The sequence below is a fragment of the Salvelinus sp. IW2-2015 genome, linkage group LG20 (assembly GCF_002910315.2).
Source record: "Salvelinus sp. IW2-2015 linkage group LG20, ASM291031v2, whole genome shotgun sequence".
NCBI lineage: Eukaryota > Metazoa > Chordata > Actinopteri > Salmoniformes > Salmonidae > Salvelinus > Salvelinus sp. IW2-2015.
In genome coordinates this window covers 68,341,248-68,366,394 of record NC_036860.1, presented here as the reverse complement: position 1 = coordinate 68,366,394, position 25,147 = coordinate 68,341,248, and the positions used below count along the sequence as shown (strand labels likewise).

At 42.4% G+C, this 25,147-nt stretch overlaps 1 protein-coding gene across 2 annotated transcripts; it reads left to right on the top strand.

Annotated features, from left to right (window-relative positions):
- The first annotated feature begins 11 nt into the window (after positions 1-11).
- LOC111980828 (syntaxin-binding protein 2) lies at positions 12-21,968 on the top strand. Of its 2 annotated transcripts, none has more exons than XM_024011837.2 (18): positions 12-104; positions 1,961-2,010; positions 2,148-2,229; positions 2,603-2,679; positions 2,810-2,885; positions 3,090-3,193; positions 3,405-3,553; positions 5,403-5,487; positions 6,319-6,449; positions 6,713-6,820; positions 7,050-7,173; positions 9,282-9,362; positions 10,732-10,873; positions 12,865-12,971; positions 13,119-13,217; positions 16,092-16,177; positions 18,385-18,542; positions 21,081-21,968. In XM_024011837.2, the coding sequence occupies exons 1-18, from the start codon at positions 68-70 to the stop codon at positions 21,158-21,160; spliced, it is 1,776 nt and encodes a 591-aa protein (XP_023867605.1). In that variant the 5' UTR covers positions 12-67; the 3' UTR covers positions 21,161-21,968. The 2 variants fall into 2 exon arrangements, with proteins under 2 accessions (XP_023867605.1, XP_023867604.1); XM_024011836.2 differs by having other exon boundaries at positions 18,382-18,542.
- Positions 21,969-25,147: the final 3,179 nt, after the last annotated feature.

Genomic DNA, 25,147 nt, shown 5'->3' with positions numbered 1-25,147 from the left:
ATGATGATTATGTCAGCCAGTTAAAAAGTTGCATGAGAAAAAGAATCGACAACACGGAAGTGTCAAGATGGCTCCAAGCGGACTGAAGGCGGTAGTCGGAGAGAGTAAGTCAAGAAATTTGTTCATTTTTATAACTATCAAATCTCTATTGTTCGGCGGGAGAAATATTGAATGTTGTATACCATCAAGCTGTTAGCTTGTTGTCACTAAAATTAAGAACAGAAAACATCCAAACAAACTGCCTGGTTTAGTTAGCGATACATAGCCTTCGTCGCTCAAGCAAGTTGCTTCCTAGTAATACCTGGTTATGATAGTTAGCTGTCATTAGGCTATTTAATTGAAATATAATTGAAATTGAATTAAATTGAAATATAAAATGTGACTGGGAAGGGTATGCCTTATCACTAGTAGTAGTATTTCAAGTAGGCTCTAAAATGTGAGAGTTTTGCTGACTTAAAAGTTTGTGGTCATACGTACATCCTTAAAAACATAGGTGCTGGGCTAATGAAGAATACTAAAGAACAAGGAGTCCCGCACACTGTTAAAGCTCCCAATTCACTGCTTTATTGACAAAGTTTCAATTCGAAACGGATCCTCAACATGTCGAACAAACTGAGTGCTCACATCCCAAAATATACATATTTCACCTCGCATGACCATTGCGGACATGACGCATGGTGGATGCAAAACAATTTATCTCTAATAATTTAATAACAATGAGATGGGTACATGTAGTAGTACCAGAAAATAATATATATTTACAAAATTACCAAGTAGATGACCTGGAAGGCAAGACAAATCAAAATGGCATTCATGTAAGAAATGGTCTGATATCAAACTCCTGGTTCAGACATGGTACACAAACGGTGACTCCAATACTCTTCTCAATAATAGATTATCAGTATCTGCCCCCCATCCTAGGAGTCTCAACATGTTCGATGCCAATGTATCTCAAAGAGCTAATGTTGTGACGAGTCACCATGAAATGTGCAGCCAAAGGCTTTCTCTGGTCAAGGGTCCTGATATTACTGCTGTGTTCTGCTATCCTTGTTTGTTTTTCCTACATTGCATAGACCACACATACACCTGATCAGGTATATCACATTTTTTCGAACGTGATGATGCCCTTAATCTTAATGGCCTTCACAGTAATTGGATAATTTTGCATTTGTTTGTAAAGTTACACTGGGTACATCCGCCACATCTATAGTTACTGTCCGGCACATTGTCTAGAAAGATACTACGTGGCACTGGTGGAAGATCAGACCCCACCACCATTTGCCTGATGTTGGGGGCGCGTCTGAAGACCTACCCTCGGGTTCCTTTAAACGTATTTTCCAGTTGTGGATCAGTGCTCAAGATGTGCCAGTGTTTAAAAAAAAAAATATATATATATATATTATTTTTAATGATGCGGTCAAACTGTTTACTCAGTGAGGGGTATTGAAGGAAGCATTGAATGCGTTGGTCAGGAGGGTGGGAAGTTTTGGGCGTGAGGCTGTCATCCTGGGTCATATTTTTACAACGTTCCCTTGCATTTTGGTGACTTTATTAAAGAAGCAGTGATTGGAACAGTAGGTCAAGTTGGGTGTAGCTAGTTGATTGTGGGTTGCCTTGTGATCAACTATGCATGTGAAGGAAGACAATGTGTACCTACTACCTGTGTAAGTTCCTTTGCCTTTTACTACCCAATTAGTTACTGTTTGACACTGGCTAACAAATGCCATCTGAAAAAACATAGATCAATTGGGTCAACTTTAAGAGATCTCTGTATGGAACCAGGAAAAAAAACAGATTCCAGACCCTAGACTACTGTTGTCTATGACGGTCTATGACTGCCCCCAGGTAAAATAAACACCACTACGCATTCTAACTCTAAAATGCAACTGAGTTGTTGGACACATTTCAGTTTTGGTACTGTAATATTTCATACTTCCTCTGTCTTTCCTCATCTCTTAAGAAATCCTGAATGGAGTTATCAAAAGTGTGAAGAAGGATGGAGAATGGAAGGTATTGTAAAAAGTATTTAGTGTTGCTCTGAAAAGATCCAGGTCAAAATACATCATGTCTGACTCTGTCAAATTGTCTATCATGATAGCCTAATGATCAATTGAATATTAATTGATAACGGCCATCTGTTTGTTCAGGTGCTCATTGTGGACCACATCAGCATGCGAATCCTGTCCTCCTGCTGCAAGATGTCAGATATCATGGCAGAGGGGGTGACTAGTAAGTGTTGGGATTGGATGGCCAGTGGGATAGACTTGTATTTGTCAACAACTATTTATTATATCAAGGGACACCCCAGGCATCATTCTAAACTAGGGTCAGAGTAGACCTGGGTTCAAACAGTGTTTTGTTTTTTTCAAATACTTAAGCTGTGCTTGACTGAGCTTGTCTGGTGCAATGGAATAAATAGCCCCAAAAGTATAAACCCAACCCCTCCCATCTGGCACTCGAGACAGGCTCAATTAAACAGTATTTGAAAGAAAAACTATTTGAACGCCCGGTATGGGTCATAGTGTGAGGAAGTGAGTGTCTGTGGAGGTGTTCTTCAGTTAGGATGTACAGTGACTAACTTATCTTCTTTTTCCTCCCACAGTTGTGGAGGACATCAACAAGCGCAGGGAACCCATCTCCAGCCTGGAGGCCATTTATCTGATCTCTCCTTCAAAGAAGGTGAGAAGTGTTTCCCCTGTCATTCCCACTTTACTGTCATCAACTGCCATATCCTGTATTGCTGTAAAGCCATCTCACGCTCTTCATCTTCCTCTTTTTCTCACCTGTGTGTGTGTGCGGATGTTCTCAGTCGGTTCATGCTCTTATCAATGACTTCAAAGAGATTGCTTTCACCTACAAAGCGGCGCACATCTTCTTTACAGACAGTAAGACCGTTTGTTTTAAAGTGTTATAAAACTTCATCAAAACTACTCTTCCCTCGTCTGATACAAAACATTTAGTGTTTTGTCATGTCTCAAAAGGAGATTCGAAATCTTAATGAGATGAACCTTGTAAATTGACTAAAAGCATGAATGTTTTAAAATAATTCTAAGTAACTGTTGGTTTTGTGCCAATCACCTATCCTGCAGATTGCCCAGATGCTCTGTTTGCTGACATTGGGAGGTCCAGAGTTGCCAGAGTCATCAAGACTCTGAAGGAGATCAACGTGGCTTTTCTGCCGTACGAATCCCAGGTGGGTACCTACCTACAGCACCTTCTTTGAACTTCACTCAACTCTGGTCGCATGGCCAAATTGGCAAAAGTCTCATATTGCCACCTCCCATTGAAAACGACACATTTTATGGTAGTTTGATCGCTCTAAGGAGTATCCTGTGAAAATGACCAGTAATTGTAAGCTCTCGGTCTCACTCCCTCATGCCTTTCCCCTCCCTTCACTATTCTAGGTATTTTCCCTGGACGATCCCAGCTCCCTGCACTTGTTCTACAGTCCAGTTGGAGATGGGAATAAAGACAGAATGATGGAGACTCTGGCAGAGCAGATCGCCACCCTCTGTGACACCCTGAAGGAGTACCCTGCCATCCGCTACCGCAGGTACCTATACACACCATACCTTAACTTAGACATGTCGGATAAATACAGGCATGGAAGTGCTACCAGAAGTTTCAGTGGCAATTGGGTGCTCCTCTGAGATACTTTTGGTCCTCCAATAGTGGAAAAAGATAGCAATACCCCAAATGGATTGCGAATTGTCACTTTTTCAAAGCTCATCACACAGGTCTTGCATAAAGAGCCTGTCTTCAATGGTCTTTTTGCACGTCTTTTTCTCTTGGGTACAGTGCCTTGCAAAAGTATTCATCCCTCTTGGCGTTTTTCCTATTTTGTTGCATTACAACCTGTAATTTAAATGGATTGTTCTTTGGATTTTATGTAATGGACATACACAAAATAGTCCAAATTGGTGAAATAATAAAAAAAAAAGAGAAAAGTGGTGCATGCATATGTATTCAACCCCTTTGTTATGAAGCCCCTAAATAAGATCTGGTACCATCAATAACCTTCAGTAGTCACACAATTAGTTAGATTGCACGCAGGTGGACTTTAAGTGTCACATGATCTTTCACATGATCTCAGTGTATATATACACCTGTTCTGAAAGGTCCCAGAATCTGCAAGGGGCACCACCAAGCAAGCGGCACCATGAAGACCAAGGAGCTCTCCAAACAGGTCAGGGACAAAGTTGTGGAGAAGTACAGATCAGCGTTGGGTTATAAAAAAAGATCTGAAACCTTGAACATCCCACGGAGCATTATTAACAAATGGATAGAATATGGCACCACAGCAAACCTGCCAAGAGGGGGCCGCCCACCAAAACTCACGGACCAGGCAAGGAGGGCATTAATCAGAGGCAACAAAGAGACCAAAGCTAACCCTGAAGGAGCTGCAAAGCTCCACAGCAGAGATTGGAGTATCTGTCCATAGGAACACTTTAAGCCGTACACTCCACAGAGCTGGGCTTTATGGAAGAGTGTCAGCAAAAAGCCATTGCTTAATGGAAAAATAAGCAAACACGTTTGGTGTTCGCCAAAAGGCAGGTGGGAGACTCCCTAAACATATGGAAGAAGGTACTCTGGTCAGATGAGACTAAAATTTAGGAAAACGCAATGTCTGGTGCAAACCCAACACCTCAAATCACCCTGAGAATACCATCCCCATAGTGAAACATGGTGGTGGCAGCATCATGCTGTGGGGATGTTTTTCATCGGCAGGGACTGGGAAACGGGTAGGAATTGAAGGAATGATGGATGGCGCAAAATACAGGGACATTCTTGAGGGAAACCTGTTTCAGTCTTCCAGAGATTTGAGACTGGGATGGAGGTTCACCTTCCAGCAGGAAAATTACCCTAAGCATACTGTTAAGCAACACTCAAGTGGTTTAAGGGGAAACATTTAAATGTCTTGGAATGGCCTAGTCAAAGCCCAGACCTCAATCCAATTGAGAATCTGTGGTATGACTTAAAGATTGCTGTACACCAGCGGAACTCATCCAACTTGAAGGAGCTGGAGCAGTTTTGCCTTGAAGAATGGGCAAAAATCCCAGTGGCTAGATGTGCCAAGCTTATAGAGACATACCCCAAGATACTTGTAGCTGTAATTATTGACTTTGGGGGGTGAATAGTTTTGCACGCTCAATTTCTTTGTTTTTTTGTCTTATTTCTTGTTTGTTTAACTAAGTATTTTGCATCTACAAAGTCTTAGGCATGTTATGTAAATCAAATGATACAAACCCCCCCAAAAAAATCGATTTTAATTCCAGGTTGTAAGGCAACAAAATAGGAAAAATGCCAAGGGGGATGAATACTTTCGCAAGACACTGTACTTGAGTGTCTCTGCTAGTTCAGTTGCAAGTTACCCTCTCTTTCTCTCCCTCCCTCTACCATAGTGGTCCTGAGGAGAATGCTAGACTGGCTGAGGAGGTGTATCAGCGTCTGAACGCCCATAAAGCAGACAACCCCAGCATGGGAGAGGTGAGGAGACACCAACGCCTCACCACCTCTCGCAATACACAACACTTCTTTACAGTACTAATAGTACCATGTCTGCTTGGCTCAAAATGACCATTCACTCCCTGAAAATACACTGCATTGAATGACTTCTATCTGAAACCATCAAATTTGTCTTTATGATACTAGGCTTATGATATGATTATTGAAACATTTTGAAAGTCTTACATCTATGGGAGTTTCTCATAGCTACTTCTACTTTCTCACTTGATTTCCTGTTAATTATCTTTTACACTCTCTGCTCGGCTGCATTTTCTCTCCTTTTCTGTCTTTCCTAGCTGGCATTTCCTTAAGCCTGTGTTGGACTTCTGAAGGCATGTATTCATTTGATATCATTTCTGCTCTTATCTTCTCCATGGTCTCTCTGCCTCAGTACCCAGCACAGTAATACCAATTTCACACTATTGTGCAGAACCGTACTGTGCTGGTTTGGATATGTTTTTTTCACAACAAAATATCCACTGTGGTTGGTGCATAACCGGCGCAGTACAGTGTGAAAAGGGTATTAGAATACACAAGGAATAGATATTTTCTTGTTATTGTGGTTGTACTTTAGGGGGCGAACTATTCTGAATGTGGTAAAGTCTGATAGTGGCACTAACTGGGTGACTTGTGGGTTAAACCTGTTACCCAAAAGCATTCCTGACATTCTGTTGTGGAGCTAGAGGCAATAGATTTGATCTAAAACAATATGTCCTTTCTGCCAAAGCATTGAAGTGGTTAACTGGTAATTAATAAGTTACATTTCTAGATATAATTTCTTGCCCTGACATGAAATGTCTGATGCGTTTTCAGGGTCCTGACAAGGCCAGGTCACAGCTATTAATTGTGGATCGTGGCTTTGACCCCATCTCTCCCATTCTGCACGAGCTGACTTTTCAGGCCATGGTCTATGACCTTCTGGACATCAAACAGGACATCTATAAGTAGGCTTAGTTTGGCAACCTATTCCCAATATAGTGCACTACTTTTGACCAGGGCCTATGATGAACATATGGAAAATGCTATACAGACACTCCTGACCTGCAAAATGATTCTTAATTTCAGAATTGGTTAAGGGTTAGTTTTACATTTCGGTTAGTTATTTTACAGGTTAGGAGTATAACCTTTCTCCGACATTATTATTGTTAATGTAGCTATACATAGTACAAATGTATACCCTGTATAATACAATCCCTGTGTGTTGTAGATATCAGACGACTGGGATCGGGGACTCCAAGGAGAAGGAGGTTCTCCTGGACGAAGACGATGAGCTGTGGATCCAGCTGAGACACATGCACATAGCTGACGTCACCAAGTAAGACACACTATCATTAAGATTGCATACAACTAGTGTTTTTAACTAATCTAACCTCAACCAATAAGAGATGATATGATCCAGCGTTGGATGAGGTAAGTTTAGTGTTCTATTCAGGAAGTGAATTATAAAAATGTATATCGTGAACTCTTTCTTAATTGAACACTGAATTGAACCCAACCCTGGTATAGTCTTTGTCAGATGTTGATGCTCATTGTTCGTGTTACAGGAAAGTGACGGAGCTGCTGCGTGTTTTCTGTGAGAGCAAGAGGATGTCCACTGATAAGGCCAATATCAAAGACCTGTCTCAGATGCTGAAGAAGATGCCACAGTACCAGAAGGAACTCAGCTTGGTGGGTATTCCTCATCTTTCCATCTATAATCAGTTGATTGGTTGAGACTGGCTTTCATGTCTCTTCAGTGATCACATACTGTCAGTCTAAATGTCAACACGTGTTCTATTCCCATTAATAGCATATAGAAAAGCACCTGGGTGTTTTGGCAAAGACATGGGCCATGTTCCAATGTCCATACTAGCAAACAGTATTTTCTTTAGCTGCTACGCTGAAAGCTTAGTGCAAGCTACTGTCGTGTCTCGACTATCATTAATGTGTTTGGCTGTTATTTTATAAAATGATTACGTACCACGTTCAATTATTACGCAATTAAATTAATCATATAACAATTAAGTAGTAGTCTGGGGCACCACAGAAAGTTATTTAACGCGTTACTATCTCCCGACTAAACTCTAAAGATATAAATATCTCTTACATCAGTCAGTCAAATCATTCATTCTTATTTACCGTCAGTCTCTTTCTGAATGTCGCCTCTGATCCTCACCCAAAAGGGCAAGTCATTGTTCGCGGGCGTGAGCTGCACGTAAAAATAGCTGCAAATTTTACACTCAAGGGGTGCGAGCCTGATTTTAATTTAAATGAGTAGGAGCGTATTACCCTCTGCAAACGTTGCACATCTGGTGTAGCATGCCACTTTTATAATGCATTCCCAGTAGCATTTCTTCATTCTACAGTGCCTTCAGAAAGTATTCACACTCCTTGACTTTTTCTACATTTTGTTTTGTTACAGCCTGAATTTGAAATGTATTATATTAAAATGTTGTCACTGGCCTACACAATACTCCATAATGTCAAATTGTGTTGAATCAATAAGTATTCAACCTCTTGGTTATGGCAAGCCTAAATATGTTCAGGAGTAAACATTTGCTTAAGTTACACAAGTTGCATGGATTCACTCTGTGTGCAATAATAGTGTTTATGATTTTTGAATGACTACCTCATCTCTGTACCCCACACATACAATTATCTGTAAGGTCCCTCAGTTGAGCAGTGAATTTCAAACAGATTCAACTACAAAGACCAGGGATGTTTTCTAATGCCTCGCAAAGAAAGGCACCTATTGGGAGATGGGTAAAAAAAATACAGACACTGAATATCCCTTTAAACATGGTGGTTATTAACTACACTTTGTATGGTGTATCAATACACCCAGTCACTACACACATACAGGAGTCCTTCCTAACTCAGTTGCCGGAGAGGAGGGAAACCGCTCAGGGATTTCACCATGTTACAGAAATGATTGGCTGTTTATAGAAGACAATTAGGGATGGATCAACAACATTGTAGTTACTCCACAATACTAACCTAATTGGCAGAGTGAAATGAAGGAAGCCTGTTCAGAGTAATCTTTAAGGACTGGGTAATTTTTCAGGATTCAACAATAAATGGAATGGAGCTAAGCACAGGCAAAATCCTAGAGGAAAAGCTAGTTCAGTCTGCTTTCCACCCGACACTGGGAGATTAATTCACTTTTCAGCTGAACAAGAACCTAAAAGACAAGGCCAAATCTACACTGGAGTTGCTTACCAAGAAGACAGTGAATGTTCCTGAGTTGCCGAGTTAGTTTTGACTTAAATCTACTTGAATCTGTCAAGACCTGAAAATGGTTGTCCAGCAATGATCAACAACCAATTTGACAGATCTTGAAGAATTTTGAAAATAATAATCCAGATTTGGAAAGCTCTTAGACTTACCCAGAAAAACTCACAGCTGTATAATCAAAGGTGCTTCTACAAAGTATTGACTCAGGGGTGTGTGAACTTGTGTAAATGCAACTCCAGTGTAGATTTGGCCTTGTGTTGCATGGATTCACTCTGTGTGCAATAATAGTTGTACTCCATATCAAAGATCCCTTTGATATGGGGTACAACTATTATTGCACACAGAGTGATTCCTCCTACTGTATGTCACCCCCCACACACAATTAAATATTTCTTAAAACATGTTTTGATTGTGTCATTATGGGGTAGTGTGTGTGTAGATGGGTGAGAAACTAGAATTTAATCCATTTGGATTTCAGGCTGTAACAACAAAGTGGAGTATTATTATAGTGTGGAGTGATGACATCAACTTTTTATTAGTTAATAATTAATGTTTGATTGCAGTACTCCACTCACCTGCACCTGGCTGAGGCCTGCATGAAGAAATTCAAAGCCTCGGTGGACAAGCTGTGTGAGGTGGAACAGGTCAGTGTTACTACAAAAGTCCCAAATGGCACCCTATTCTCTATGTAGTGCACTACTTTTGACCAAGACCCACAAGGATCTGATCAAAAGTAGTACACTATATAGGGAATAGGGTGCTGTCAAGTTCCCTCCCTCTCTCTCTTATGAAACCATATGTAAATGACCTGGCAGGTACTCCCAGGAGCATGTTTTTGATTCTCGGAAGTGTAAAACACAGCCTGTTTTTATTCAACCTTTTTAAACAGCAAGACCCTTGAGATGAATCATCTCTTTTTCAAGAGCGACCTATAGCATTTTAATTATTTATGTTCTGTGATTTTTTTCCATCTTTCCTTACATCCGTTCTACACTGAAATTTTAATTTTCCCAAACCGATATCCTCCTCTTCCTTGTTTTCTATATAATATTTAAAAATATATATCTTGAATAATCACATCCCTGGTTGTTAGCCTTAGGTGGTTAAACCATGAATGACCAGGTCACCATGATGTTGTGTAATATATTTTAATATTTAGAACTATCGTATCATATAATAATGCTCGCCCACTCACCCCATCTAGCCTCCACTGGGGTGCTGACCTCCCCACGTTCCCATTTCTATTTTTACCTCTGAGTCTCAAAAGCTTCATAGGCTGTTTCTTCCCAAATGGCACGCTATTCACTAGTGCACTACTTTTGACCAGCGCTTACTTTTGACCAGAGCCCTATGTGTCCTGGTCAAAAGTAGTGCACTATATAGGGAATAGGGTACCATTTGAGACTCAGACATTGTCTGCCGCTTTCTGGCGGCCTAGTGGGCATCCACTTCACTAATGTTGTGTAAAGGGCTTGAGACAAGACGTGTCGCACACCTGGATCAACTGTCCCTCTCTGAACCTACAGTAATGCACAGGAAGCTGTTATGTCATGCCTAGTCTTTTAAAGATCATTCATGTTGCCAGGCTGTTATTACTACATCCATCCATCCACGTCTTCCAGAAATCTTACACCATAAGGCATCAAACATCTGACTGTAACCCCGTTCCCTTCCTAGTTCCTAGAACAGCTCCTACTTTCTCCCTCAACACAATTACTACATCCCAAATGGCACCCAAGTCTTTATTTAGTGCATTATTAATAGCGTGCCATTTGGGATGCAAGCATTGTTTTGGTCTTAATGGTTCTAATAGCTCCGCACAGGTTTGTTTTTGATAGTTTGTAATATAGTAGGTTTAGTGGTCGATCATTTGAGACAATCCTAGCATGTCCAGGAGTGATGTAATCTGGGTCTGGTTGTGGGATTATGATCTGAAGTGTTAATGCACTGATGTAGATGGAGAGGACCTAAAAGCATCATTCTCTGTTGTTTTTTCCCCCATATGTTTCCCAGGACCTGGCCATGGGGACTGATGTAGATGGGGAACCCCTGAAGGATGCCATGAAGAGCATTGTCCCTGTACTCCTCAACACCGACATCGACCCCTACGACAAGATCCGCATCATACTGCTCTATATCTTCCACAAGAAGAAGGGTAGGTCAACAGAATGGCACTGGCTGCATGATCCCAATGTGTCTGCTTTCTGTCAGTGCATTGTCAAGATACACACACACACACACACACACACACACACACACACACAGCAGGTATAGCAATATGAGTGTTTCTAATATGATACGACACAGCTACTACTCTCCACATGACTGCTATTGAAATTAAAGAGGAGCAGATGGTGATCTTTAGGTTGAGCACTTGGCTCTACTCTGTATATAATGTTGGTCTCTGTAAGGATATACAGTGGGGAGAACAAGTATTTAATACACTGCCGATTTTGCAGGTTTTCCTACTTACAAAGCATGTAGAGGTCTGTAATTTTTATCACAGGTACACGTTAACTGGTGAGAACGAAATCTAAAACAAAATCCAGAAAATCAAATTGTATGATTTTAAGTAATTAATTTGCATTTTATTGCATGACATAAGTATTTGATACATCAGAAAAGCAGAACTTAATATTTGGTACAAAACCTTTGTTTGCAATTACAAGAGATCATACGTTTCCTGTAGTTCTTGACCAGGTTTGCACCACTGCAGCAGGGATTTTGGCCCACTCCTCCATAACACCTTCTCCAGATCCTTCAGGTTTCGGGGCTGTCGCTGGGCAATACGGACTTTCAGCTCCCTCCAAAGATTTTCTATTGGGTCAGGTCTGGAGACTGGCAAGGCCACTCCAGGACCTTGAGATGCTTCTTACGGACGCACTCCTTAGTTGCCCCTGGCTGTGTGTTTCGGGTCGTTGTCATGCTGGAAGACCCAGCCACGACCTATCTTCAATGCTCTTACTGAGGGAAGGAGGTTGTTGGCCAAGATGCTTCGCGATGCATGGCCCATCCATCCTCCCCTCAATACGGTGCAGTCGTCCTGTCCCTTTGCAGAAAAACATCCCCAAAGAATGATGTTTCCACCTCCAAGCTTCACGGTTAGGATGGTGTTCTTGGGGTTGTACTAATCCTTCTTCTTCCTCCAAACACGGCGAGTGGAGTTTAGACCAAAAAGCTCTATTTTGTCTCATCAGACCACATGACCTTCTCCAATCCTCCTCTGGATCATCCAGATGGTCATTGGCAAACTTCAGACGGGCCTGGACATGCGCTGGCTTGAGCAGGGGACCTTGCGTGCGCTGCAGGATTTTAATCCATGACGGCGTAGTGTGTTACTAATGGTTTTCTTTGAGACTGTGGTCCCAGCTCTCTTCAGCATTGACCAGGTCCTGCCGTGTAGTTCTGGCTGATCCCTCACCTTCCTCATGATCATTGATGCCCCACGAGGTGAGATCTTGCATGGAGCCCAGACCGAGGTGATTGACCGTCATCTTGAACTTCTTCCATTTTCTAATAATTGCGCCAACAGTTGTTGCCTTCTCACCAAGCTGCTTACCTATTGTCCTGTAGCCCATCCCAGCCTTGTGCAGGTCTACAATTTTACCCTGATGTCCTTACACAGCTCTCTGGTCTTGGCCATTGTGGAGAGGTTGGAGTCTGTTTGATTGAGTGGGTGGACAGGTGTCTTTTATACAGGTAACGAGTTCAAACAGGTGCAGTTAATACAGGTAATGAGTGGAGAACAGGAGGCTTCTTAAAGAAAAACTAACAGGTCTGTGAGAGCCGGAATTCTTACTGTTGGTAGCGTGATCAAATACTTATGTCATGCAATAAAATGCGAATTAATTACTTAAAAATCATACAATGTGATTTTCTGGATTTTTGTTTTAAATTCCGTCTCTCACAGTTGAAGTGTACCTATGATAAAAATTACAGACCTCTACATGCTTTGTAAGTAGGAAAACCTGCAAAATCGGCAGTGTATCAAATACTTGTTCTCCCCACTGTATGTGGTTACTGTTGATCCTCGTGGAATGACAACAGGCTAGCTAATGAAGCAGTTTTGATTAGGCTAACTTGGTGATGAGTCGTCATTATATTCTCCAGCTCTACTCTGTATAATGGTGGCCTCCTCACACACAGGCATTGGAGAGGAGAACCTGACCAAGTTAATCCAGCATGCCAACGTGCAGGCAAACAGCAACATCATCACCAATTTACAGCACCTGGGCTGCCCCATCATCGCTGGGGTCAGTAGGGCTCTGTCTGTACATCCCTCTCTCGCTCTCTCCAACTGTCTCTGTTGCTCTCTCTCACACATTGAACAATTGCATCTCTTTACAGTGAAGCCTTTTTTCCCCTTGTTTATATTTGAATGATGTGAAATGTTGTTTCAGGCTCCCAATGCTGGGATAACACTGCCTGAGAAGAAAGAGCGCAAGGAGAGCACGTACCAGCTCTCCCGATGGACACCCACCATCAAAGATGTGATGGAGGTATGGACGAGGAGGATAAAGATAGACACGTGGTAGAGGACTTCACGTGTCCAAAATGTTGGCCCTGTTCCGAAATGGGCCTGTGGCTTTTCCACCTGGACCCGATATGTTTGCATACATTGCTTTTTAAATATAGAGACACTTTCCGAACGGACCTGGGACAAGTAGACCCGTTCCAAGTAGACCCGTTCCATATAGACCTGGTCGGTTTCAGACCCGGTCCAATCCGAATGAGGGAAGCAGCAGAAAAGTACATTTTTAAGATACTTTATTAACCAGAGCTGATAAAATGTGAGGAAGAGGTGGCTCTCTAGCAGGTGCCGTGCTGTGTGTCTGAACTGTGAGAGTGAGGGAAGGAGAGACTCCAAGAAAGACTTGTGCTATAGTAGACTAATAGCTGCCATAGTTAAGTTATTTATTATTCAATATGATTACATAGTACCTTTCTTGACTGCATCAAACATGAAGCTAGTCTAATTGAGGCTGCATGCACTTTCTCGTCCTACACAGTTACAAATAACTCCATTCAGATTATTACGTAGCAGCCTACCTCTTGGTTGTTGTAGCCTTTCGTTCTCCTTTAACAATTCATTCCGTCATTTTAATTCCATTGATTAGATATCTCCTCTAACTTTTGCCAGACACGGAGGCTCTGACTGTAGCCTATTGCCGCTTTGATTACTTATGCTTGGCCAACAACAAGCACCAGGTGCCGTTTTTGTGAAAAGCAACATAAATTATACAATTTCTCTCCCTCCCTCCTGCAGCAGTCGCATTCGGACCTGTATGCGTCCTTCTGGACAAGTCTGTTAAAATTACATATACCGTGACAATAATATAAGACCGTGACATTATTTAGAATTCTGGATCCAGATCGGGTATTTTGGTACAGGTGGATCTGTGAACAGCTGACTGAAGACGGAATGGCCGGGCAGTTGTGCAGTTGAGTCCGTTTTGGTGGTAACATGGACTCTAAACAAAGTGATTAATCTTTGTTGCTCCTTGCTGAAACATGCAACAAAAACACCCCCCACAATGCAGCAGCACACAGAATTAGAATGAATAGAAGTGGCTTGGAACCTATAACTCTGGCAATTTGACTGGTAAACTCATGGGTACACTCGCAATAGCTTCCTGATATACAGTGGGGCAAAAAAAGTATTTGGTCAGCCACCAATTGTGCAAGTTCTCCCACTTAAAAAGATGAGAGGCCTGTAATTTTCATCATAGGTACACTTCAACTATGACAGACAAAATGAGAAAAAGAAATCCAGAAAATCACATTGTAGGATTTTTAATGAATTTATTTGCAAATTATGGTGGAAAATAAGTATTTGGTCACCTACAAACAAGCAAGATTTCTGGCTCTCACAGACCTGTAACTTCTTTAAGAGGCTCCTCTGTCCTCCACTCGTTACCTGTATTAATGGCACCCGTTTGAACTTGTTATCAGTATAAAAGACACCTGTCCACAACCTCAAACAGTCACACTCCAAACTCCACTATGGCCAAGACCAAAGACACGGGGGGACCTAGTGAATGACCTGCAGAGAGCTGGGACCAAAGTAACAAAGCCTACCATCAGTAGGCCCTCTCCTATTCTCGCTATACACCCTGTCTCTTATACACATCTAGATGTGTATAAGAGACAGCTGATAATCTCCCTCGATCTGGGGCTCCACGCAAGTTCTCACCCAGTGGGGTCAAAATGATCACAAGAACGGTTCTCATTTTGTCTGTCATAGTTGAAGTGTACCTATGATGAAAATTACAAGCCTCTCTCATCTTTTTAAGTGGGAGAACTTGCACAATTGGTGGCTGACTAAATACTTTTTTGCCCCACTGTAGACCTAGTCGGTATTAGATAGAACGTCGCGACCCTGCCCGTCTGTGGGGAAGACAACCTGTGGTTACCCCAGTGGCTCACAGCAAAAACATTTTTCAACCACAATTTCCTTGTTTTAGTCCATTACGAAAATACATTGAAGAAAAGTACATGTCTAAAGATTACGTTTCAACATTGCCTACTCTCTTGCATTCTCACTACTTAGAAAAAAACGCAAGGCTTCCCACATCCCCCTTTTCTGTCTTGACGATGCTAGCAAGCCAACAGCGACTTGAGTGAGAGTGCTAGCTACCGACTGGAACATCAAGCTAGCCAAGACCAACAACACAAACAGACTATACAAGTAGTGAGTGTAGTTACAAACGGACTGTACTAAAAAAGTTAAATGTCTTGTGATGAAATGTTTTCCACACACACAGCTACGTGTAGCCTACTTTTTGACCTGGCTACATGTACATTGAACAACACAGCAGCTTTTCTGCATGTTTTGTTGTTTCTGTATAACAAAAACAAATCTATGACAGTTTACTCTACAATGGGGAATAATAGGAAAGAAGGTTGGTTTTCCCCAATTTGTGGGCATGGTCGAATTCCTTATTACATGAAAACTGATTGGGACTATTGTGAGGCAATATTTCCATGATGATAAAGAATGTTCATTCAAAAAAATTTAATTGATGTGGCTCATGCAATGGAATGTGTTTTTTGTAAGGTCAGTTGAGTTGAATCAACAAATCACAGCACATATTGATGGGTACACTTCCTGCTTTGCTTCTATGGGTACATTCGCAATGGCCGCCAGTCCACCCATTATGCCATCATTGACTTGAATAGGGACGCCTGTTCTATTCATTCTATTTGGCAGCACATGCAGTCAGAAGGAGACTATTGAAAGTATTTTATTATATGTTTTGCTATTTGAAAGGTTATTACGAAGACTGCGGTCATTTGATTGGCAATTACTGTCATCCAAATTCCATGACTGTCACAGCCCAAGTCTGACCAACCCTGTCTATCTATTTTCCCAGAATGCCATAACAGACAAGCTGGACAGGAAGCAGTGGCCGTTCATCTCTGACCCTGCCCCCGTTAACACCTCGCAGACGACTGTCAGGTGTGTATACTGTATACACCACGGGGGGGAAGCAACAACATGGAAGGGGTGGGGCTGGGGCCACAACATGGAAGGGGTGGGGCTGAACCAGGGACATAGACAGAAGGGTCACATACTTTAACCTCACTTGTTATCTTAAAAATAGAGCTTTCATTGATCATCCTTGATGTTTCTACAACAAATGCTGATGCTCCAGATACTCAACTAGTCTAAAGAACGGCAGTTTTATTGCTTCTTTAATCAGAACAACAGTTTTCACTAACATACAGTTGAAGTCGGAAGTTTACATACACTTAGGTTGGAGTCATTAAAACTCGGTTTTCAACCACTCCACAAATTTCTTGTTAACGAACTATAATTTTGGCAAGTCGGTTAGGACATCTACTTTGTGCATGACACAAGTAATTTTTCCAACAATTGTTTACAGACAGATTATTTCACTTAATTCACTGCATCACAATTCCAGTGGGTCAGACGTTTACATACACTAAGTTGACTGCCTTTTCAACAGCTTGGAAAATTTCAGAAAATTATGTCATGGTTTAGAAGCTTCTGATAGGCTAATTGACATCAGTTGAGTCAATTGGAGGTGTACCTGTGGATGTATTTCAAGGCCTACCTTCGAACTCAGTGCCTCTTTGCTTGACATCATGGGAAAATCAAAAGAAATCAGCCAAGACCTCAGGAAAAATAATTGTAGACCTCCACAAGTCTGGTTCATCCTTGGGAGCATTTTCCAAATGCCTGAAGGTACCATGTTCATCTGTACTAACAATAGTACGCAAGTATAAACACCATGGGACCACGTAGCGGTCATACCGCTGAGGAAGGAGACACGTTCTGTCTTCTAGAGATGAACGTACTTTGGTGCGAAAAGTGCAAATCAATCCCAGAACAACAGCAAAGGACCTTGTGAAGATGCTGGAGGAAACAGGTACAAAAGTATAACCTGAAAGGCCGCTCAGCAAGGAAGAAGCCACTGCTCAAAAACCGCCATTTAAAAAAAGCCAGACTACGGTTTGCAACTGCACACGGGGAAAAAATAGTACTTTTTAGAGAAATGTCCTCTGGTCTGATGAAACAGAAGTAGTGTTTGGCCATAGTGACCATTGTTATGGTTGGAGGATAAAGAGGGATGCTTGCAAGCCGAAGAACACCATCCCAATAGTGAAGCACGGGGGTGGCAGCATCATGTTGTGGGGGTGCTTTGCTGCAGGAGGGACTGGTGCACATCACAAAATAGATGGCTTCATGAGGAAGGAAAATTATGTGGATATATTGAAGCAACATCTCAAGACATCAGTCAGGAAGTTAAAGCTTGGTCGCAAATGGGTCTTCCAAATGGACAATGAACCCAAGCATACTTCCAAAGTTGTGGCAAATGGCTTAAGGACAACAAAGTCAAGGTATTGGAGTGGCCATCACAAAGCCCTGACCTCAATCCTATAGAAAATGTAATGGCAGAACTGAAAAAGCGTGTGCGAGCAAGGAGGACTACAAACCTGACTCGGTTACACAAGCTCTGTCAGAGGAATGGGCCAAAATTCACCCAACTTATTGTGGGAAGCTTGTGGAAGGCTACCTGAAACGTTTGACCAAAAACCATTTAAAGGCAATGCTACCAAATACTAATTGAGTGTATGTAAACTTCTGACCCACTGGGAATGTGATGAAAGAAATAAAAGCTGAAATAAATAATTCTCTCTATTATGACATTTCACATTCTTAAAATAAAGTGGTGATCCTAACTGACCTAAGACAGGGAATTTTTACTCTAATTAAATGTCATGAAAAACTGAGTTTATTTGGCTAAGGTGTATGTAAACTTCTGACTACAACTGTAATTGCAATTGCAAAAGGGTTTTCTAATGATCAATTAGCCTTTTAAAATGATACACTTGGATTAGCTAACACAACGTGCCATTGGAACACAGGAGTGATGGTTGCTGATAATGGGCCTCTGTATGCCTTTGTAGATATTCCATTAAAAATCTGCCGTTTCCAGCTACAATAGTAATTTGAAACATTAACAATGTCTACTCTGTATTTCTGATAAATGTTGTTATTTTAATGGACAAAAATGCCTAAGTGACCCCAAACTTTTGAACGGTAGTGTACATGTTTTTATTTTGCTGCAGCAGATAATTTGTACATAATTAGGAATCTATATGTTTTTTTATGTTTACATTTATATCATACTGCAGCAGTGCTCGGTTTGGACAATGGCACAAGAACAAGTCTCCAACGGAGTATCGTTCCGGCCCTCGGCTCATCATCTTCGTGATCGGAGGCGTGTCCCACTCCGAGATGCGCTCCGCCTACGAGGTCACTCGAGCCACCGACGGAAAATGGGAGGTCCTGATTGGTAAGGAACACAATAGTTGGACTGAACCTTAATAGTGTACACTTTATATTTTATTTAACATTTTCTTTAACCAGGCAAGGCAGTATAATTGTATTATTTATTTACAATGATGACACACCACACCACTGGTGGCGCTAAAAGATCCTACAGTGCCTTCAGAAAGTATTCATACCCCTTGACTTATTCCACATTTTGTTGTGTTACGTGTAATCCATTTTGAATTCAGGCTGTTTTCTTTTCTTCTTCTCTAGACACAATACCCCATAATGACAAGGTGAAAACATGTTTTCAGACATTTTTGCAAATGTATTGAAAATGAAGTGTGTGTGTGTGTATATATATATATATATATATATATATATATATATATATACAGTGGGGAGAACAAGTATTTGAAACACTGCCGATTTTGCAGGTTTTCCTACTTACAAAGCATGTAGAGGTCTGTCATTTTTATCATAGGTATACTTCAACTGTGAGAGAYGGAATCTAAAACAAAAATCCAGAAAATCACATTGTATGATTTTTAAGTAATTAATTTGCATTTTATTGCATGACAGAAGTATTTGATCACCTACCAACCAGTAAGAATTCCGGCTCTCACAGACCTGTTAGTTTTTCTTTAAGAAGCCCTCCTGTTCTCCACTCGTTACCTGTATTAACTGCACCTGTCCACACACTCAATCAAACAGACTCCAACCTCTCCACAATGGCCAAGACCAGAGAGCTGTGTAAGGACATCAGGGATAAAATTGTAGACCTGCACAAGGCTGGGATGGGCTACAGGACAGTAGGCAAGCAGCTTGGTGAGAAGGCAACAACTGTTGGCGAAATTATTAGAAAATGGAAGAAGTTCAAGATGACGGTCAATCACCCTCGGTCTGGGGCTCCATGCAAGACCTCACCTCGTGGGGCATCAATGATCATGAGGAAGGTGAGGGATCAGCCCAGAACTACACGGCAGGACCTGGTCAATGACCTGAAGAGAGCTGGGACCACAGTCTCAAAGAAAACCATTAGTAACACACTACGCCGTCATGGATTAAAATCCTGCAGCGCACGCAAGGTCCCCCTGCTCAAGCCAGCGCGCATGTCCAGGCCCGTCTGAAGTTTGCCAATGACCATCTGGATGATCCAGAGGAGGAATGGGAGAAGGTCATGTGGTCTGATGAGACACAAATAGAGCTTTTTGGTTCAAACTCCACTCGCCGTGTTTGGAGGAAGAAGAAGGATGAGTACAACCCCAAGAACACCATCCCAACCGTGAAGCATGGAGGTGGAAACATCATTCTTTGGGGATGCTTTTCTGCAAAGGGGACAGGACGACTGCACCGTATTGAGGGGAGGATGGATGGGGCCATGTATCGCGAGACCTTGGCCAACAACCTCCTTCCCTCAGTAAGAGCATTGAAGATGGGTCGTGGCTGGGTCTTCCAGCATGACAACGACCCGAGCCAGGGCAACTAAGGAGTGGCTCCGTAAGAAGCATCTCAAGGTCCTGGAGTGGCCTAGCCAGTCTCCAGACCTGAACCCAATAGAAAATCTTTGGAGGGAGCTGAAAGTCCGTATTGCCCAGCGACAGGCCCAAAACCTGAAGGATCTGGAGAAGGTCTGTATGGAGGAGTGGGCCAAAATCCCTGCTGCAGTGTGTGCAAACCTGGTCAAGAACTACAGGAAACGTATGATCTCTGTAATTGCAAACAGGTTTCTGTACCAAATATTAAGTTCTGCTTTTCTGATGTATCAAATACTTATGTCATGCAATAAAATGCAAACGAATTACTTAAAAATCATACAATGTGATTTTCTGGATTTTTGTTTTAGATTCCGTCTCTCACAGTTGAAGTTGTACCTATGATAAAAATTACAGACCTCTACATGCTTTGTAAGTAGGAAAACCTGCAAAATCGGCAGTGTATCAAATACTTGTTCTCCCCACTGTATATATATATATATATATATATATATATATCTAATTTATGTAAGTATTCACACCCCTGAGTCAATACTAAGAGCTTTCCACACCTGGATTGTGCATTTTGTATGTTTTAATATTTTCAAAATTCTTCAAGCTCTGTCAAATTCGTTGTTGATCATGGCTAGACAACCATTTTTCAGGTCTTGCTGTAGATTTAAGTCAAAACTGTAACTCGGCCACTAAGGAACATTCATTGTCTTCTTGGTAAGCAACTCCAGTGTAGATTTGGCCTTGTGTTTTAGGTTATTTTCCTGCTGTCAAGTTGAAGCAGACTGAACCAGGTCGGGCACAAAAAGCTTATTTAGCTTAAATTTTGGGGTATTGTGTGTAGGCTAGTAACAAAACATCTCTAAATTCAGGCTAACACAACAAAATGTGGGAAAAGTCAATACTTGCTGGGGGATATACAGTGCCTTCAGAAAGTATTTTTATTTTTATGTCTGGTAAATGCACTGCTAAGTCTCTCTCTCCATACATTTTTGTTGTGAATCTTTGGGTTTCAGAAAAGCACTACTATAGTGTTAATGTTTCTGTGTTGTCTGTTTCTCTTCTCTCTATAGGTTCGTCTCACATTGTCACACCCACCAGCTTCCTAAATGACCTGAAGACTCTGGACCTGGATCCAACTCCTGAAAGCTAGATATAACCCTCCTTTCTCTCCTCGGCCTGGAAGGGGAGCTGGTCTGAGTCTGCAGGGAGAATGGCTCTGAACACAAACCTGGATTCAAATTGTGCTTGTTTTCTTTCAAATATGTTGAGTGTTTTGATTAAGCCTGCTGGGAGTGCCAGATCAGTGGGGTTTGCACTTTTAGGACTGTTCCAGTGGTTCTTTTGGGTTAGACAAGTTCAATTAAGTACAGTTAAAGTATTTGAAAGAGAACAAATACTATTTGAACCCAGGTCTGCTCATTATGAGACGCTTGTGTAGCTCGTCTAACTGTAAAACAAAGTGCCGTTTTAAGATGTAGTCATCATTAAAGGATAGTATCTTTTGATTCTCTATTTTATTTAATTTCTCTTTAATTACGGTTGAAGTAAAATAAATTATGTACATCCGTATTAATGTAATGCTGTGATGGACATTTTTTGCTCTGAATATTAAATTAAAAAAGTCCTTATATTATGAGGATCATTTTAATCTGTCTCTGTCTTTAACTGTAATTGAGTTACAAATATGGGCTGCATCTCAAGTCTAAAGTGGCTTCCTCTCCTTTTGTCCTGTTAGTTCATCTGCACTAAAGGACATAAGGAGCAGTGGCCTCTTTTTAGACTATTGAGATGCAACTTTTGTGTTGGGACCATTAAATACTTGTGCCTTTCCCAAGTTACATTTGTTTTCATATGTCTGAATGTCTTTACTACTGTAGTGTGCCTCTGAAATCATGCACTTTCATGTTTGGGTCTTTGTATTTTAGTCAATTATGAATAAACTATATGCATACATTTTACTCTTTGTACATTGTCTTATATTGAAATGTCATATGTTCTAGCTGCCATGAGAATGCCTAGAATCCCTGGTGTTGAAGCAAGGAGAAAACATAGTACTAGTCTGGGTACTGGGTGCAGATTAAGCCTGGAAAAACACTTTCGGTTGATTTATTTTTAGTCCAGGACTAGGCATAATGTGTTCAGGAAACTGTCCCTATATTTATTGCATACATGAATTCTAATGTCCATTTCTATGGCAATCAAGCATGCTTTATTGTAGCATGTATTCTAATTTCCATTTCTATTGCTTTCACAATCGATGCTGAAGGTCTTTGTTTAATGTAATTGACATTGACCATAAGCCTGTTTTAGAATTAGAGACCTTATGGCACTGAGCTTAATGACTTATGCATGCTTAACCTCACCTCTTAATACTTACTGCATTATGTCTCAGTCTGAATAGCAAATATTTGTCCCACTTGTTTTAATGTGTAAAGGCTTTGAGCATTCATGAGGTCTTCATAAACACCACATGCTTCTCAAGTCATTTATAGCATTTCTAATTAGATAAAGGGGATATAACAGGCCTTTACATCTGGTGTTACATCTGGCATTTGCTATGGTCCACTGTAGCGCAGCTGGTAGAGCATGGAGCTTGCAATGCCAGGATTGGGGGTTCGGGTCCCGGGACCAACTCTTTGTTACTATCCAACAGGGAGCACCAGCTGAGCAGGACAAGTTCCTGCTCAGCTGGTGCTCCCAGTTGGACAGTAACAAAGAGTTGGTGAGTCAAGATGAGTCACGCCCAATGTGGTCGTATGGAAGAGCAGCACTGTCTTGAACCCTACCAGGACCACTCCCTCTACCCCCAAACACACCATTACTATACCCTCAGGTCAGTACTGTACTAACCTAACGTAGCAGGCGTTAAAGAAATACGCTTGCAGGATCCTCACATCAGATTTCCAAGGGGAAATGAAGATAGGTTGAAGATAATGTATCCCTGACAAATGTATTTAAAAAAAATTATGACGAACCAGCAAGGGGCCTGTTATATCCCCTCCAGACTGGCCAATACCTTCTACCCCCAGACCATCAGGCTGCTAAATAGCCACCAATCGTCAGCTACCCGCTCCCCTTGTCCCTTGGAAGCAGGGGCTAAAATGTGCACCCCTAAGGATGGTACTGTACTGAAAATGCAGATATACAGACAAACAGCTGCCAGTCTCTCTATTCATGGAAAAGTTGGTACTGTCTTCTTTCTCTCTCCTTCCCCTCTTTCTTTCTTTCTCTCTCCTCCCCTTTTTCACTCCCTCAGTCTTCCCCCTCCAACACCCCCCTCTCTCACTTCTCCATCTCTCTCTTTCTGATAGCACAAGATGCTGACCGGTTCTTTAACCTGTTGGCCAACACCCAGGGGCATCGGCTTGACGACCAGCAAGGGACCCTTCCCTTGTTGCCAGGGTTACTGCTGGTCATCAGGATGGGGTGAAGGCAAAGGCTGGACCCGGTCCAGCTGTCACACCCCAGGTAGGCCCTATTCTGACTTCCAAATCAACCCCTAGCCCAATGTTTTTCTTCCCAAAGGGGTGCACATTTTAGCCCCTACTTCCAAGGGACAAGGGGAGCAGGTAGCTGACTATTGGTGGCTATTTAGCAGCCTGATGGTCTGGGGGTAGAAGGTATTGGCCAGTCTGGAGGGGATATAACAGGCCCCTTGCTGGTTCGTTTTAACCATGATAATCCTGTACTGCCCGCGTCTGAGTGATGGAAGGGGGGAGAACAGGCCGTGGCTCGGCTGAGGAACCTAATGATTTTCGTGGCCTTCCTGCGACACCTGGTGTTGTAGGTGTCATGGAGGCCAGGCAGTGTGCACCCAATGGTGCATTCGGCTGAGCATACCACCCTCTGTAGTGCCTTACGGTCAGCTGCAGTGGAATTGCCGTACCAGGCTGTGATGCAGGGCGACAGTATGCCCTCGATGGTGCTCCTGTAGAACACTATGAGGGCCCTCAGGGACAGGCTACATTTCTTCAGCCTTCTGAGGTTAAAGAATTGCTGTTGTGCCTTCTTCAACACAGTATGGTTTGACCATTTCAGCTCCTTGGAGATGTGTACGCTGAGGAACTTGAAGTTTTTGACCGTCTCCATGGCGGTCCCGTTGATGAGGATGGGGGCGTTCCTGAATTCCACAATCAGCTCCTTTGTTTTGCTGACGTTGAGGGAGAGGTTGTTTGCCTGGGTGAACAGGCAGTGGCTCGGGTGGTTGTTGTCCTTGATGATCTTTATGGCCTTCCTGTGACATCGGGTGGTGTAGGTGTCCTGGAGGGCAGATAGTTTGCCCCCAGTGATGCGTTGTGCAGACCTCACTACCCTCTGGAGAGCCTTACGGTTGTGGGCGGAGCAGTTGTCGTACCAGGCGGTGATACAGCCCGACAGGATGCTCTCGATTGTGCATCTGTAAAAGTTTGTGAGTGCTTTTGGTGACAAGCCGAATTTCTTCAGCCTCCTGAGGTTGAAGAGGTGCTGCTGCACCTTCTTCACCACGCTGTCTGTGTGGGTGGACCAATTCAGTTTGTCCGTGATATGTACGCCGAGGAACTTAAAACTTACTACCCTCTCCACTACTGTCCCATCGTATACAGGCAGTACAGGAGGGGACTGAGGATGCACCCTTGTGGGGCCCCCGTGTTGAGGATCAGTGCGGAGGAGGTAATCTTGTCTAACTTCACCACCTGGGGTCGGCCCGTCAAGAAGTCCAGGACCCAGTTGCTTCGGGAGTTCAGTACCGGAGCTGTGAGCATTGTGACGAGCTTAGACACGATGGTATGCATTCCTCTTGTCCAGGTGGGTGAGGGCAGTGTGCAGTGCAATGGTGATTGCGTCGTCCATGGATCTGTCGGGTGGTAGGCGAATTGGAGAGGGTCGAGTGTGTCGGGGAGAGAGGAGGTGATGCAGTCATTCAGTTCAGTTACTTTCCCTTTCTTGGGCACTGGGAGGATAGTGGAGTCTTGAAGCAATTGGGGATAACGGCCTGGGCTAGAGAGAGATTGAAAATGTCTGAAAACACAACAGCTGCACATGCTCTGAGGGCGCGCCTTTCCTGAACCAGCAGACTCCCAGAGAGACACACCAAGATCAGCCTCCTTTTGCCCTGGCTCTGAATAGACCATACAGGATCCCCCAGCTCAAGTAAATA

Bases quoted from the DNA above. Each gene is read 5' to 3' on its own strand.
- LOC111980828 (XM_024011836.2), top strand. From the start codon at position 68: ATGGCTCCAAGCGGACTGAAGGCGGTAGTCGGAGAGA. The intron at 6,821-7,049 runs GTAAGACACACT...TTCGTGTTACAG, and splicing joins CACATAGCTGACGTCACCAA to GAAAGTGACGGAGCTGCTGC. The intron at 10,874-12,864 runs GTAGGTCAACAG...CCTCACACACAG, and splicing joins TATCTTCCACAAGAAGAAGG to GCATTGGAGAGGAGAACCTG.